The sequence below is a fragment of the Plasmodium vivax genome, chromosome 11 (assembly GCF_000002415.2).
Source record: "Plasmodium vivax chromosome 11, whole genome shotgun sequence".
Lineage (NCBI taxonomy): Eukaryota > Apicomplexa > Aconoidasida > Haemosporida > Plasmodiidae > Plasmodium > Plasmodium vivax.
In genome coordinates this window covers 1,346,809-1,361,712 of record NC_009916.1, presented here as the reverse complement: position 1 = coordinate 1,361,712, position 14,904 = coordinate 1,346,809, and the positions used below count along the sequence as shown (strand labels likewise).

The 14,904-nt window shown below is 49.6% G+C and overlaps 4 protein-coding genes across 4 annotated transcripts; 1 reads left to right on the top strand and 3 right to left on the bottom strand.

Moving 5' to 3' along the window:
* Nucleotides 1-231: 231 nt before the first annotated feature.
* Nucleotides 232-1,139, bottom strand: PVX_113960 (hypothetical protein). Its single transcript, XM_001616130.1, has one exon. The coding sequence runs from the start codon at nucleotides 955-957 to the stop codon at nucleotides 607-609; it is 351 nt and encodes a 116-aa protein (XP_001616180.1). The 5' UTR covers nucleotides 958-1,139; the 3' UTR covers nucleotides 232-606.
* Nucleotides 1,140-2,847: 1,708 nt separating this feature from the next.
* PVX_113965 (hypothetical protein, conserved) lies at nucleotides 2,848-7,314 on the top strand (the record flags this gene model as incomplete). The annotated part of the gene is made up of 1 exon (XM_001616131.1): nucleotides 2,848-7,314. The coding sequence occupies one exon, from the start codon at nucleotides 2,848-2,850 to the stop codon at nucleotides 7,312-7,314; it is 4,467 nt and encodes a 1,488-aa protein (XP_001616181.1).
* A 627-nt stretch (nucleotides 7,315-7,941) lies between these two features.
* Nucleotides 7,942-9,927, bottom strand: PVX_113970 (hypothetical protein, conserved; the record flags this gene model as incomplete). Its single annotated transcript, XM_001616132.1, has 1 exon — nucleotides 7,942-9,927. One exon carries the CDS (start codon nucleotides 9,925-9,927, stop codon nucleotides 7,942-7,944), a length of 1,986 nt encoding a protein of 661 aa, XP_001616182.1.
* A 1,135-nt stretch (nucleotides 9,928-11,062) lies between these two features.
* Nucleotides 11,063-12,421, bottom strand: PVX_113975 (hypothetical protein, conserved; the record flags this gene model as incomplete). Its single annotated transcript, XM_001616133.1, has 1 exon — nucleotides 11,063-12,421. The coding sequence occupies one exon, from the start codon at nucleotides 12,419-12,421 to the stop codon at nucleotides 11,063-11,065; it is 1,359 nt and encodes a 452-aa protein (XP_001616183.1).
* Nucleotides 12,422-14,904: the final 2,483 nt, after the last annotated feature.

Here is a 14,904-nt window from a genome sequence, read left to right as displayed (position 1 = left end):
CCCCCCTGGAGGGAGTCCCCATGTCTGTTTTGCACTTCACTTAGGTATGAATTAGCACAACATTTGATGGTACCTGCACACGCATTGTATTCCCCATTAATTTTTTTTTTTTTTTTTTTTTTTTTTTTGTAAATACCCCGTGGGGATATTTGCATGCCAAAATTGGCACCCCCTTTAAGTGGAAAACCGCCGCTTTTGTAGACCCCCCTTTGGCGATACGCCGTTTTAAGCTACGTGGGGATGTCCCCTGTGTAGAAAAATTGCGCGTAAAAATGTGTGCCCTTTTTGCACAATTTTGTGTGTAAGTGTAGCCAACATGGGAGTCCCCACGCAGCTGAATTGCCTGAATGAACAAGTCAGGTCATTTTGGACGGCCCATTTGGGGGAAGCAGCTGGAGAAAGAAACGGGGGGATTAATACTCCCCTTTCAAGTGTTTCCCTTTTGCATGTGTTACCTACTAAAGGGGGACAATGGCCAGCTAAGGAGTCACACTTTTATTTTCTCCTTTTTTCATCTCTGCGTGCTACGTTTCCCCGCGAAGGCGTCGTTTCGTCCCTCACGATTTATGTAACTCATGGCAACACTGCTTCCCACAAATGGCAACACTACTTCCCACCAATGGCTGCTAAGAGTCCTATATTTGATGGCGCCCCCTTTTTCGGGGGGGCTCGCAAAAGCTGTTTCTGCGACAGGAGCCCTCCTGCATGTGCATGCGAATGAGAAAATGTGTATGAACAAATGTTCATGTGTAAATGTGTAGGGGCAAATGTGCATGTGTAAATGTGTAGGGGCAAATGTGCATGTGAAAATATGTGCACACATTTACACATGTGCACACAAAGGCGTGTGCAGGGGAGGTCCTTCCCCCGCGTCCGCATTTCTGCATTCGCGCATGCGCATTGGAGGCCGCACAGTAGCAGTCGCGAAGTAGCAGCCACGCAGGAGCGGCCCCACATTTGCAGCCACGTAGGAGCAGCCACACATTTGCAGCCACGTAGGAGCAGCCACACATTTGCAGCCACGTAGGAGCAGCCACATATTTGCAGTCACGCAGTAGGAGCTACACATTTGCATCTGCACATTTTTGACCACACACTTGTAGCCGCACATTTGCAGCCACACACTTGCAACCGCACATTTGCAACCACACATTTGCAACCACACATTTGCAGCCGCACACAGGCCTCCCCCAGTTGGAGAGAGGAATGCCTTGGCGCGGGCTTATGCCCACATGTGTGCAGCAACCTGCGAACAGTAACATCCCCTCGCGTTGATTGAATGCCTTTTCTTTTAAGCTTCTTCACCACAACGCATTTTGGCAATTCCCCAAGTGCATGCGCAAAAGGGGAGAGAGAGAAGCCTCAGCGCAGTTGTAGGATTTCAAAAAAGAGAAAAAAAAAAAAAAACTTCATCAAAATGTGTGATGTGTGACATGAGATATACCACACGCAATTCGCTTTCCCCTTCTCAGAAAAAGTTTTTTTTTTTTTTTTTTTTTAACTTTCATCTCATCACTGTAAACACCCATACGTATTGACATCTGGTCCTTGGACAACTCCAACGTCTTTCAAATAGCAAAGACAACCAAACACACGTTGCTTAAAGTGCCACAAAGCAGAGCGCTGCAAACAGCAGAGCTGTGTGTACGTCGCTTGATTTTTTTTTTTTTCCCCATCTACAACTGTTTGAAAATTCGCTAACTACTAGCCAAAAATTTTTTTTTTTTTTTTTTTTTTTTTTTTTCCGTCTTTTGTGCGTTTGTATCATACAAGAGGGAGACCTCCATTTTGTTCTTTCGTTCTTTTGTTCTTTTGTTGTTTTGCTTGTTTGTTCTTTTATTTTTTTATTTTTTTGCTTTTTTGCCCTTTTGCATTTTTGCTTCTCCCTTTCACGTACGCTACGCTGCGAAGTGGCTTTTCAATTTTTTCCGATTTTGCCACTTGCCTGTTGCTTGGAGGACTGCTACACACTGCCTCAACTTTTTTGCGCCATATACATGCGCGCGCACACTCCTGGGAAGGTAGCTGCAGAATGTGAAGTGTACCTTACAGTTCACTGCTCGGCGATTTGCCCGTTTTATATCTGCTTGCTCACTTGTTCGCTCTCCGGAGACACGACTGTACATGGCTCGGACAAGTGCAGAGCGGCCTTCTCACTTTGGACCCGCATGTGTTGTGCGTGAGTCCAGCCCCCCCCTTCCTCAGGAAAGCTTCATTTTTAACACACAACGGTTAAGAATGATGGGGGCTTCCGCAATTTAGTGGCCTCTTTGAATTTTCCGTACATAGGCCTTCGCCCGGCCAACCTGTAGATCCCACGCGAGAGAGTTCCCACACACATGTGTTTGCTTATCTACATGCACGTTGTTGCTTATCTGGAGGATTCTCCATCGATCTGTTCTCCTCTGCTTGCACGTCCTTCGACGGAGTAGACGTTCGTTCCTCTTTTTTCTCTCCCCTGGTGAGAGGAAAATTGGAGAATATTTCCAAACTGCTTCCAAAAAGGGGCAGGAAGTGTTTCGTTCTGTTTGGCACGTTCATTTGGTGTGCTTGCTTGGCATGCTTGCTTAGCCTGCTTATTCGATTTGCTCGTTTTGTTTGCTCCCCCGCGGCTGACCCGCGCGGTGTGCGGTTTCCCCCTGCCTACACGCCGCTTCCCTCCCCATTGGCGGCGCCTCAACCGGGATTCGATTTCTTCGATCTGCGGAATTAAGTTTTTCTTGTCTTTTTTTCAGCCCATTTTAGCATATTTGGCTTAACCAATGTGTTAATTTTTTTTTTTTTTTTTTTTTTTTTTCCCCTTTGCTGCGCTACCGGCGCAGAGCGTGGACGAGAGGAAGACGCAGAATGAGACGCATCGTGCGGGTCCTCCTCAACTGGATCCTGCCGTTTTTTCTGTTCCGTCTCACGCAGGTTGAAAGCAATGGTTTGATAGAGAAGGTAACCTCGCAGGGAGACCTCGATTTGGTTCTACTCTTCGATGCAGGCTTCAAGGAGAGCAAGGAGAAGAACCGCTCCAAGGCTTTGGAGAACATCGTGGAGCTGGCGAGGAACCTGCTGGTGGAGGGGGCGCGCAGGGTGAGCCTGACCTATGTGACGTATGACAGCGTGGGGGTGCAGACCAGGGCGCGCGCGGATAATGGCGGTGCGAAGGAGGGTAGTGCCGCTTCCGAAGCGGTCACCTCAGCGGCCACCTCCGATGCCACCTCCCCCGCCGCTGTTAACACCAATGGCTCACTGGACCGCTTCAGCAAAGCCGTGATGCAGACGAAAATGCAGCAGTCGGCGCAGAGCTCCAACCACCTCAAGGCCCTGAACTACGTAGGCATCAAACATTTCTACGACGCAGATGACACCTCCACCAAAATGATAATCATGTTCATGAGCACGGAGGGAGTCCCAGAAAGAGACGAGACGGAGCTAAACATGGTGCACTACCTACTGGATAGAAAAAATATAACCCTCAACATCATATCAAAAGTGAATCTCAAATCTTACTGCCACTACCTACATAGGGTCGGACCAAACACAAACGAGTTGCTGAGATGTGTTTTAAAGAATTCATTCTACCACAGGTTAATTTTGACTTACAGTTTGGAGAAATTCTACGAAGACATCGCCACGAATGCTACGTGCAGTGAGTGGTCCGATTGGTCCGACTGCTCTGTCTCTTGCAATATGGGATACCACTTTAGCAAAAGAAATACACTCCATAATGTGGGGAATGCCATAGGGGGGAAGTACAAAAGGACAGGGAAGAACTGCATAGACCAGAGGAGTCTCATCATCCAGGAATGCTTTGAAACGAGTTGCGATCACTCTCTCGACGTGTGCGATATAGAGGTGGATTTGTCTCTCCTTGTGGATGACACCTCTAGTATGTCTCAAGCCTTCTGGTTGAAATACATTTTGAAGCCCATTAGGAATCTCATTGCCCACTTAAATTTAAGCTCCAAATTGGTCAACATATCAATTACAACCTACTCTCAGGAGACATACACGTGGGTTAACTTCTCTTCCAATTTGGCTCGAAACAGAGACCAATTACTCCTCTTCTTAGAATACTGGAGATTTAACTTTGGGGGCCCGGCGAACAATTTGAAGAGCGCCTTGAATTATGTACACAGGCATGTGCTTAATGCCAATGAGGGGAGACCTAACGCTCACAAGGTCCTTGTTATCTTTAACGTGGGAGACGTGAGCAACAACGCCGCCAGGGGGGTGAAGGAAGTCGTCCGGAATATTAAGCTCACCTATGCCGCTGATGTGTATGCCATCTGTTTGAACAACACCCGGGAGGGCAACTGCCAGGCGATCAGTGGGGCCAGCGCGGTCACGCACGACGCCTACGAGGAGGAAGTCTACGGGGAGGGTGCCGCCAACCAAGGTGAAGCCACTGCTAACCCCCCCGATGAGGACGCCCCCTACTTCTACTCCTACAGCAACGTGTCCGCGTTCAGGGAGCAGCTCACGGACATACAGAAGAACATCTGCAAAAATGCGCACCAGGCTGTCGTCGCCACCAGGCGCAGAAGGAAAAAGAACCTGAGGAGGGCGGACACCGCCCGGGAGCCGCGCGAGTGGCACGGGCGCAGGAGGGACACGCAGGCAGGAGGGGAGGACGATGAGGCAGCAGCAGGGGCGGCGGCAAGGAGGGCTGGCAGAAGGGCAGGAAAGGGAGCAAGAGAAAAGGAACGAGATGAGGAAGAGGAAGCGGAGGAGGAAGGAGATGAGGAGGCGGAGGAGGCAGCAGAAGAAGCAGTAGAAGGGGAAGGAAATGAGGAAGAGGAAGCAGGAGAAGAAGGAGCGGAAGAGACAGTGGAAGCGGTAGCGGAAGAGTCAGCGAAAGACTCAACGAAAGATTCAACGAAAGACGCAGCGGAAGACGCAGCCAAAGAGACCGCGAAAAACGCAGCCAAAGAGATCGCGAAAAACGCAGCCAAAGAGATCGCGGAAGAGGATGCCGAGGAGGAACTCGAACCGGAAGTGGCAGACGCAGATGAAGGGGTGGAGTCCGAAGCAGACAGGATAGTAGAGCCAGGGGCAGACGCGGCGTCCGAATCCGTCGAGGAACCCCCAGCGGAATCCTCAGCGGAACCATCAGCAAACCCCTCAGAGGAACCCCCAACGGAACCATCAGCAAACACCCCAGAGGAACCCCCAGAGGAACCCCCAACGGAACCATCAGCAAACCCCTCAGAGGAACCCCCAACGGAACCATCAGCAAACACCCCAGAGGAACCCCCAGCGGAACTTTCAGCGCAACCCCCAACGGAACTTTCGGAGGAACCCCAACCTGCCAACGAAGCAGAGGAGCAAGTGGAGCCCGATGCAGCCGCGGAGTTGTCTCCCCGAAGAGGACTCGGAGCAGCATCACGCGAAACCCTACACGAGATAGGAAGAATGGCGCAGAAGCTGCACGGAGCCAAGCCGATCAACAGAGTATCCCCCTACTACTTCCACAACGGAGGAAATCTAAAAGGTTTAAATAAAAACAGAGTCGTTCTAAAATCAATTACCAATTTGGAACGAATAGATGATGTAGAAGAGGAGGAGGATGAGGTAGATGCAGAACCCGTTTTGAACCCATTGAAGAAATACGCCTCAGTGTACAACATAGATGCATTGCCATCGTACAAAAATAAAGGGAAAAAAAATTTAATCTGTCGACTGATGAAATTCCTTTTTAGGAAAAAAAAAAAATATAAATTAAAAAGAATTGATCCCAAGGATAAGGAAAAGATAAAGCAGTTCATAGCAGATGTAAAAAAGCTCAGCGACTCTGACGAAACGAACCTCCAAAGGGAGAGACAAATAGAGGAGGAATTTAACGCACTCCTAGAGAGCATTTTTAAAAATCATGGCAGTTTACCTTTCGGGGATTTCGACTTTGACTCTGTAAGTGTGTCTAGCTATGGCTCTCACATGGAGGAGGACGAGGATGCGGACGAGCTGGGGCTGGAGAGTGCCTTGCCCTGCAGCTGGTTCTACATAGATGCGGCGCAGATGAACGTGGACACCGCGGCTGACGCGAGGAGGTTGGCTGATGGGAAGGGGTTGGCCAACTCGAGGGGGCTGACTGATGCGGACACCGCCGCTGGTTCCGCCGCTAACTCCGCGGACGACGATTCCGAGGGGGAGGTCACTCCCGCCGAAGCGGGGAAGAGCATCCTGGACGACGTCTCCATAGCGGACATACTGGTGAAGGAGGGCGGCTTTGCGACCAGCGAAAAGAGGAAGCTCAAAAGGAGGAAGAGGTCTCTCGATCAGGCACACGGGATAGATTCGTCGAACAAAGAAAATGAAGCTGCGAACAATGCAGCTTCAGGTGGAAGCGCAGACAGAAGGGGAGGAGGAGGACAAGCAGTGTTCCTACCTCGCAGTCGTGGTAACGAGAAAAAGGTTGAAGATGGCAAGAAGGCAGTAGGCCACGGTGGGGAGAATGGAGCGGTACCACCTTCACCCCCCTCGTCGCCCACCTTTTCGTCTACCAAGTCCCTCTCTCTCGTTGGAAGCAAACCACAGATGAAGAAAAAATTCAAATCCAAATTCGACCTCATTCAGCGCTTCAAAAACATGGCAGCCGTGGTGGACGGCCAGACAGGAATCAGCTTCGATTCTAAGAAGTACCCATCCCCAGCAAGCAACGAAGGGAAAAGAACAGCTAGCCATCTGGAGGAGCACCCAGGAGGGAAGAAGGACGACCCTTCCGCACATACCCCCAACGGCTTTCAAAGAGGGAAGTGTTCCAAAGAGGCTAATGAGCCATGTGATCAAGGGGGGGTAGTGCCTCCTCCTGCACCCCCTACCATGAATTATAAAAAAGAAAAACGAAGCGAGTCAACCGTTGGGGGCAGAACCGCCTCAAATGGACACGTCCAAGTGGACGACACCTGCGGGATGAAACCAGGCGAAAAAAAGGAAGCAGCAAGTGGTGCGAAGAGCGAAGCATCAAGTGGTACGAACGAAGCGGCAAGTGCCACGAACGAAACACACGCACATAACCCGAAGGAGCAGGTGCAGTACGACCTCCTCCAACAAACGCATTCGAACAGTCACTGGGAAATAGGAAGCTACGACCCCGTTGAGGAAGAAGAGTATGTAGACACAAGCATATATAAATATTCTGCCTCCTTCGCTCTGATCACCGTCATCCTTCTAGGCACCGCCTTTCTGTACATACGCAATCAGAAGAACCTTATGGAGCCCGTCCCTGTGACGTTTAACGACTTTGTAACCCACAAGGGGGAGAAGAAGGTGGAGTGTAGGGAGCAAAACATTGAGGTAAAGCCGGATGAGACGTCTTGGCAGTAGGGCTTTGCTCCCGCGAGGCGGTTCCTTTTTTCTAGGACCGTTAGAGCCTCTCCCCTAAGGTTAACACATGCATATATGCATATATATATGTATGTATGTATGTATGTATATATTTTTTTTTTTTTTTTTTTTTCTTTTCTTTTCTTTTCCGTACCATCAACATCGTTGTGCACCCCCCGCGGTTCGCGGTTGCTTCTGCCTACCCCACGTGGGCAACACCGTCAATTAATTTTTAAATGGCAAAAAAGGGTGCAAACTTTCCCACGGCTGGTAGATAGCCTGCTTGCCCGCTCGCACCACTTTGTACTCTCTAACCGCACACTTAATCCTTTTGGGTGGGGTGAAAACGAGTTGTGTGTGTTCATTCACATATGGGATGAAAAAAAAAAAAAAAAAAAAAAAATTGGCCAATCGGGTAATCAATCGGGTGACCAATCTGGGGACAAACGAATGAGTTTCTAATTGGGATGCCCTTCTGTCAGTCAATCAGGACGATCAGAAGGGGGTGGAGGTGGTAAGGAGGTGGTTATGAAGTGGGTAGGAATGCATATAAAGTGGTTATGAAGTGCATATAAAGTGCTCATTACGTGGCTAGGAAGTTGTTTGGAAGCGACTGCGAAGTGGCCGCTAATCTGCCGGGCGGCGCTTTCCCCCGCGAAGGCCCTTGAGGATGTCCTCCTTCGCGGCGTAACTCGTTTCCTCCGCCCTGATGACCCGCACGAGGCTCCGGAGAGTTATAATCAAATAGGGGAAGTTATCTATCGTTTCGAACACTGTGACGTCTTTTAGAATTAGAGTGGAGCCAATGTTTATGTGTTTCTTGTATTCCTTCTCGACCTCCTTATGTATGGAGGCTGGCATTTGGCCAGACGGGTCCATGGCCACTATGAAGTACCCGTGACTCCTGCACCTGATGCTCTTGACGATCACCATCATTTTTTCGATGCGGTAGTTTGCGAACCGCTTGTTTCTCAAAATGTTGTGGATGTTGTGGGTGTACAGGAAGGAGGGGGTGCCGCCAGCCGTTTCGCCAACCGTTTCGCTAGCCGTTTCGCTAGCCCTGTTGCACAGCCTATTGCACAGCCTATTGCTCAGTGTGGCGCTACTGGGGCCGCTTACCGCTGCGTCTGCCTCGTGCGAGTCTGGGCTAGGCGCGCACGCCATTTGGGTTTCGCTCTTATCCCAGGTCTTATCATCCTGGCCAGGCTGCTCCTCCCCCCCCTCCGTCACATACCTATGCGCGTTTATACTCAAGTGGAAGGGATCCAACGGCAGGTTCAGAATTTTTAGCGCCTTCACCCAAGAGTGGTACTTTATAAATGAAAAGCAAAAAATTAACTCTTTCCTTTTTTCAATTTTATTTTTTTGAGCAAGTGGGTCTGCTTCTAAGCATTTGTCTGACGGCTCCGAGGTGTATCTTATTGGGTTCAGCTTAGGGGCGCCACTTAACACAGAAATGGATGCGGCAGAATTTGTTCCCATCGCCGGCGCTGCACTGGCGTTCCTACTACTGCTACTACACCATTTCGCCTTGCTCGAAATTTGAGTTCCTTTCGTTGCGTCCTTGCTGCTCATCCGAGGTGGCAACTCCTTTCCATCCTCATTGGTGACAAACCGTACCACACGATTGGAGCTTCTTCCATTGGACCAGGTGACTTTCTTTTCTCCATGCAAGGATGCACTCGCACGTTCTGTTCCTTCTGCCCTTACGTTGCGCTTCTTCAGTATTCCCTCTTCATTTGGCTTTGCACCGCTCTTGGTCACTGCCACGTTTGCCTCTCCCGCACCTGCCGCATCTCCCTTTCGCGCTTCGCCTGCCTTGAACAGCTCAGTGTACAGGCTGGTTTCTGGGGGCCTCTTCTTTCCGCTCACGCTGGTCGCGGGGGCGAGCGGTTTGGCCGCCTCCCCTTCGCGCACGCCAGCGTTTTCCCTCAAATGGGCAGCATTCCGCTCGATGGTATTTTCCACCGCACCAGGGTTCCCCTCGGTTACCTTGCTGCCATTGCTTCCATTGCCGCCATTGCCGTCATGCTTCGCTTGCCCCGCGTGCGGGTGTACAATGCTGGCGGTGCCCTGGGAAGAAGCCTCCAATTTTTTCCTTTTCGCAACTTCTTGCTTCTCAATTTCTAGGGGTGGGAAATAATTTAAAGAGTGGCTACCGCACCTCCCATTTCGCTCACTGCATGCATCTTTGTCGACCACCTTCGCGGCGTTTGCCGCTGCGATTGTTCCATTTTTCCCCCCCACAGAAGTCTTACTGTTCGAACTTTTCCTCAGATGTTCATTTTTCCTGTTGAGCGCGTTTCCGTTTTGGTTGGCTTCCCCACTTGGCGGCAGCGAAGTCGACGTGCGCGAAGCGGTGCCCTGGATCGCGGCCTTATAGTGTGTAACAATGCCGAACTCGCCACTGGTGTTTTTAAAAAAATTATTCAAATTCCCTATGTTGCGAATGTTAAAGTTTAGGATAGACGTGGGGAAAAACTCCCCACCACTCTCATTGGTCATGCCGCTGCTCTTCTGGCGCAGCTCCTGCTTCCTCCTTTTGACTTCATTTTTTCTGGCGCAGTCGTCATCGCTCTCGTCTAACAAACATGACAAGTTTTCATCGAGCATAATTTCAGCTAGCTAAACCCATAGAATAAAATAAGCATAAGGGGAAATAACGGGAAATAGGGGGGGAATTAAAAAGGAGATAAAAACATAGTAAAAATATGATAAAAAAATTGAGCGAAATGTGGGCGAAGCAAAAAAAAACGACATGAACGGGTCAGGTGGAAAAGTGCCAAACAGCTGTAGAAAATGGCTAGTTTTTTTTTTTTTTTTTTTTTTTTTCCCGGTCAGCTCATTTTGTAAATGAGGCAATCAAGCTAATTGACCGTGTGGAAAAAGCTAAAAATTGGGGGAAGGCGCGAAAAGATTCGCGGAACATGCAGGATGTAGGGGGACGAAATGCCCAAAGATGTGGGACGAAGGGGGAGATACACGAATGAGTGGCGGCAACAAATCATACGCAAAAACGCCGCCACAAAACGGAAAAAAGGGGACTACAAAAAAAAAAAAAAAAAAAGAAAATGCCATATCGAAGGCGGGGATCGACTCACATAAAAAATGCATAGCAGAAGGAAGCAATGAATCGGCTTAGCGTCATAAAAAAAAAAAAGGAAAAGAAGGAGAAGAAGAACAAGAAGGGGAAGAGAAGAGAAAGAAGAGGAAGAAGAAGAAGACTAACGCTGCCTGTGCATATTGGGAGTCACATTTGAGGGCACGCATATCATCATTTGTGTATATTTACTCATTCATTTGCTTACATTTTTGCTCACTTTTTTGCTTAAAAGGTTCCCCTTCTGTCAGGGATAGCCCCTTAAAAGGTTGCACACACACACACATACATACATATATACATACTAATGTGTGTTTTTAGGTTGTGTGCCCTTGTATGTACAGAAAAATGTGCGTTTTTGTGAAAAAAAAAAAAAAATAATTTCCTCTTTTGTCATCAAAAGAATGCTCAAAATAGAGCAAAATTACAAGCAACCGGTTGCAAGGGCGTACAGGTTTGTAAAAAGAAAAAAAAAAAAAAAAGCACTGTTGCATAGCATGTTATTCTAGGCTGGTACCTAGGAGGTGCTACCTAGCGGGGGTCACTCCCCCAAGCGCACACACGCGATGAGGCATGGGGGTTGCGCTGCGTTCTTGATGTAACCACCATAGCGAAACTCCCCCCGATCTCATCAGATCGCAAGGAACGCTACCCCTCCAGCCCAGGCGAGATGTACTTTTTCTCGTACACGCGCCTGAGGAAATGCATAAATTTCTCGATGTCAACGACACAATCGATGGAACTTGCCTTAATTTCAGTCGCCTGGGTGATATGATTTTCCAGTTTCTTCAGGATTTCTTTCTTTCGCTTTAAATTATCCTTGTGCGCGTTTGCAGCCTCATTCGTGGCGTTGGCAGAAAGATCTGGGAAAAAAAATTTGTAAAAAATGGAAGTTTCGGGCGTTTTCACGGAGGCTGGTTTTTCTTTGGCGTTCTTCTTGTCGATCTTGGTGGCTATGCAAGCTATAGGTATTTCTCCCTTGAGAATTTGGTCCCCCTTTTTGGCGCGTCCCTTTTCGAGGTCCGAGTCGTCATCGGAGGCGAAGGGGTCCTGGTCTTGGTCTTCCTCCAGGTGGCGGTTAGCACTCCGGTGGGCATAGCTCTCCGCGGGGTGCGCTGTGATGTACGCCCTGTTGTACGATGTGTTGTACTTCGCCTTGCACTCCGCGTTGCACCCCACGTGGGCGCCGCTTTTCCTATGCCCGTGCAAGTCGCGGAAGCCCCCGCACCCGCCGTGATCAGGGCAGCCCTTGGGTATCCCCCTCCCGGAGGGGCCGTCCCCCGTCCCCTGGTTATCCTCCTTCGCATCGGCGCCCTTAAACAGGTTCCAAAATTTATTTCGACCCCTTTTGGCGGAGCAAAACACATCCGATGGAGGCTTCCTATGCTCATACACTTCGTACATCCATTTGGCCAAATTGTGATAGGACCTATTATTTGAAGAGTCATAAACAAGTAGAATCCCATCGTGCTTTGTGTAAAAAATATTTCGGATGCACGAGTACGTTTGGATACCTCCTATTTCGAGGAACTCCACCAGAAGTGCCTTCTCTTCCTGCCCACGAACAGCCAGCATGTTGGAAAAGCCTCCCCCAGGTTGCTGCCTTATGTTCAGGGGAATATTCTTCTCAAATTTGTTGTTGTTATATGCCTTATCCATGTGCCATAGAAAAGTAAAAATTTCAAATCCGTAGGTGTACTTGTGTCTTTGCTCGCAAAAAAAATGATGACCATTCATTTTGCTTTCAATAAATTCTAGGAAATTCTTTTTAGCTTGAAAGAACATAGACTCTACCAAGGCCTGGACCCTCTTCGTTTTGCAATTATTTTCGGCTAAATCTTTGGAACTTACAAATTTGTTCCCCTCCTCCTCTTCCTCCTCTAGGTGCATGTAGTAGTCGAAGAAATTAATTGGGTATATTTCGGAGAACCTCTCCGTTATTAGCTTCAGGAAGGAGCTCTTCCCCACGCCCACGTCTCCCAGCACCAGTATGCGCAGGCTCTCCATCTGGGGGAGCAGTCAACGCGGCGAGCGCAGCCAAATGGAAGTTGCTCCGTTGGTGCACCCCGAACAAGCGCGATGGTAAGAAAAAAAAAAAAAAAAAAAATCGCCACAACTATAGAGAGACTCATTCGATGTGTGCGTGGAGTCTCTGCGGGGGGGAGCCTCCCCGTGCGGCTTTCATTTTAAGCTCCTAAGGGTGGAAGTGCATGCGTAAGGGTGTGTGTAGCGAGGAGCCCTTCTTTTTGCCACTTATCACTCACAACTTGGGGACCTGTCCCCTCGGTGCTGTGCCGTCTTTGATGTGCAAACTTCCCCCGTTTTATTTGCCCCTCCTGCGTGTGAATTTTCTCCTTCCTGTTTCGTTTCCGTTTCTAGGACGGCCTTTTTTTTTTTTTTTTTTACCCCTTTTACGTCTTCGCCTTACGCTGAATTCTCCTTCGAGGGGTTCTTTCCATTTCATTTAAAGTGCCTGATTAGCTACCACTGTGCGGTGGCCCTCCCCGTGCGGGGAAACACGCCAAGATGCTGCCTCCCTAGGTTGAGTGACCCCCCTGTTGAATGTCGAGCGGCAGTTTTGGGGAAGCCGCTTATGAAGTATATTCTACACGGTCGAACGGACACTTGTGTGCGTGCCGCTACTTCCCTCTCCGCTTTGCAGACTCGTCGCTTCCGTGCGTACCTGCGATCCCATCATCTCTTGGCCGCTTGCATCAGTTCCGTCTGCAGCTCGTCCCCCATTCTTCCCCGCGCGCGGGCATTGGGCATGTGTGGGGTTCCCCTCTCAGCGGCGAAAAAAAGAGGAGCGAATTGAAAACGACATTTTACGGAAGAATGACCAAGTGTAGAAAGCGTAATCGATGCTTTTCTCGCCCCCCTCTCTTTCTCTTTCTCTTTCTCTTTTTTTTTTTTTTTTTTTTTATATTATCCTCAAATGAAGTGCCCTCCCCCCTGGGAGAGTAATTTGTTAGAGGAAAATAAAAGCGCAGCCTCGCTGTGCATGCGTAGACGTACACATTGGTACTTCGCAAAAAAAAAAAAAAAAAAATATGCACACATGTTTGCGGTGGGGGGCCTTTCTCTTCCTTGTGTTAACCCCTCCACATGTGCGCACGTGCGCAGTCGATGCTATTTTGTGGGTACAATGCAGGTGGGTCCCTCCTTTTGAAGCGGCTCCGCGAAAGGCGTGTGTCATTTTTCTCTCGCAGAGGTTCCTAGGGGATTACGGCTGCTAGGGCGGCGTTCCCTGTTTGCCCTTTTTTGGGGGGCTCAAACGAAAGAAGCTGCAAAAGGGAACACACGCACGCGTGGGTGTATACCTCCCCGTGTGTGTAGCGCCTAGTTACGCCCCGTGCGACTGGCAAGCGTCCCCCACAGCGGTAGTGGCGGCGGCGGTAGCAGCATCATCGGCAGCAGCGACAGCACCAACATCCGCAGCGGCGGCGGTCCCTTACAACGCGCCCGCGCGGTGCACGCGCATACGCTCTCTTGCGCATGTATGTACATATGAGCACGCAGAAGCTCACCTTTGTATCCACGCGGTTACAAGGTTATCCCCTCGGCAAATAAAAACGTGGGGTGACTCCGAAGGGGGGGACCCCCGACCGGCCATCCCCACGTTCACCAGGTTAGCAGTTAAGCAGTTTGCCAGTTTACCAGGTCCCCCCCGCTGCGCACCACTTCACACTTTCAGTTCCGCCAGCAGGGAAAAAAAAAAAAAAAAAATACCATCATGCGAGTTTGCGAGTAAATTCGCCGCTAAAGGGGGAAAAAAAAAGAAGGCCATCAAGCACGTCGTAATTATTTGCCTCTCCATTGTAGTAGTCATCGTAGTCATCATCGCCATCGTAGTCATCTTCCCCATTGCCATCTTCACCACCGCAGCGCCGCCGATAAGTTGCTCCGCGGGGGTTCGACCATCCGTTCCCCTATTTTCACCCCTCCTGACGGGCACATACCATTTGTAAAGAAAGAAAGAGAATACCCATTTGAGCGTTCCCTCTCTCCACAAGCGTAGGCGTACAGTTGGAGGGCTTCCTCAGAGCATCTTCGTGTGGCTTATCCGCTGCAGGGGGAAAGGGAAGGCAACAGAGTATACTCTGGTGAGGGAAGCGGTAATGACTTGCCTAGCCAGCTCGGTCTCCTTTACCTACACGAAGAAACATTCCCGCGTTTTCGTTTCACATTGGAATCTAGCCTCTCCCTTCGGATGAAAGTTGCCCTCTTCCGGGGCTCCCCTTCAATTTGTGCGTCTCCTGTTGGGACTGAGTCAACAGAGCGTAGAAGGTCACTCACTTGCAGAATCGCATTGGGAGGATCTCGAAGACTCCATTTGTTTGCTCATCAAGAATTTTTATATGTTCTTGTGCTAGTCGAATCGTATGTGGCTCCCCCTCGTGTGAACGTAGGCCTGCCGCGCATGTCCATCTGACGTACAGCGTAGCCGCTCCGTGCAACGTCACCCCGAGCTGCGCGAAGGGAAGCAACAT

What these genes read in the sequence shown, in the direction of transcription:
- PVX_113960 (XM_001616130.1), bottom strand. Translation starts at nt 957, where the DNA reads ATGTGGGGCCGCTCCTGCGTGGCTGCTACTTCGCGACTGCTACTGTGC.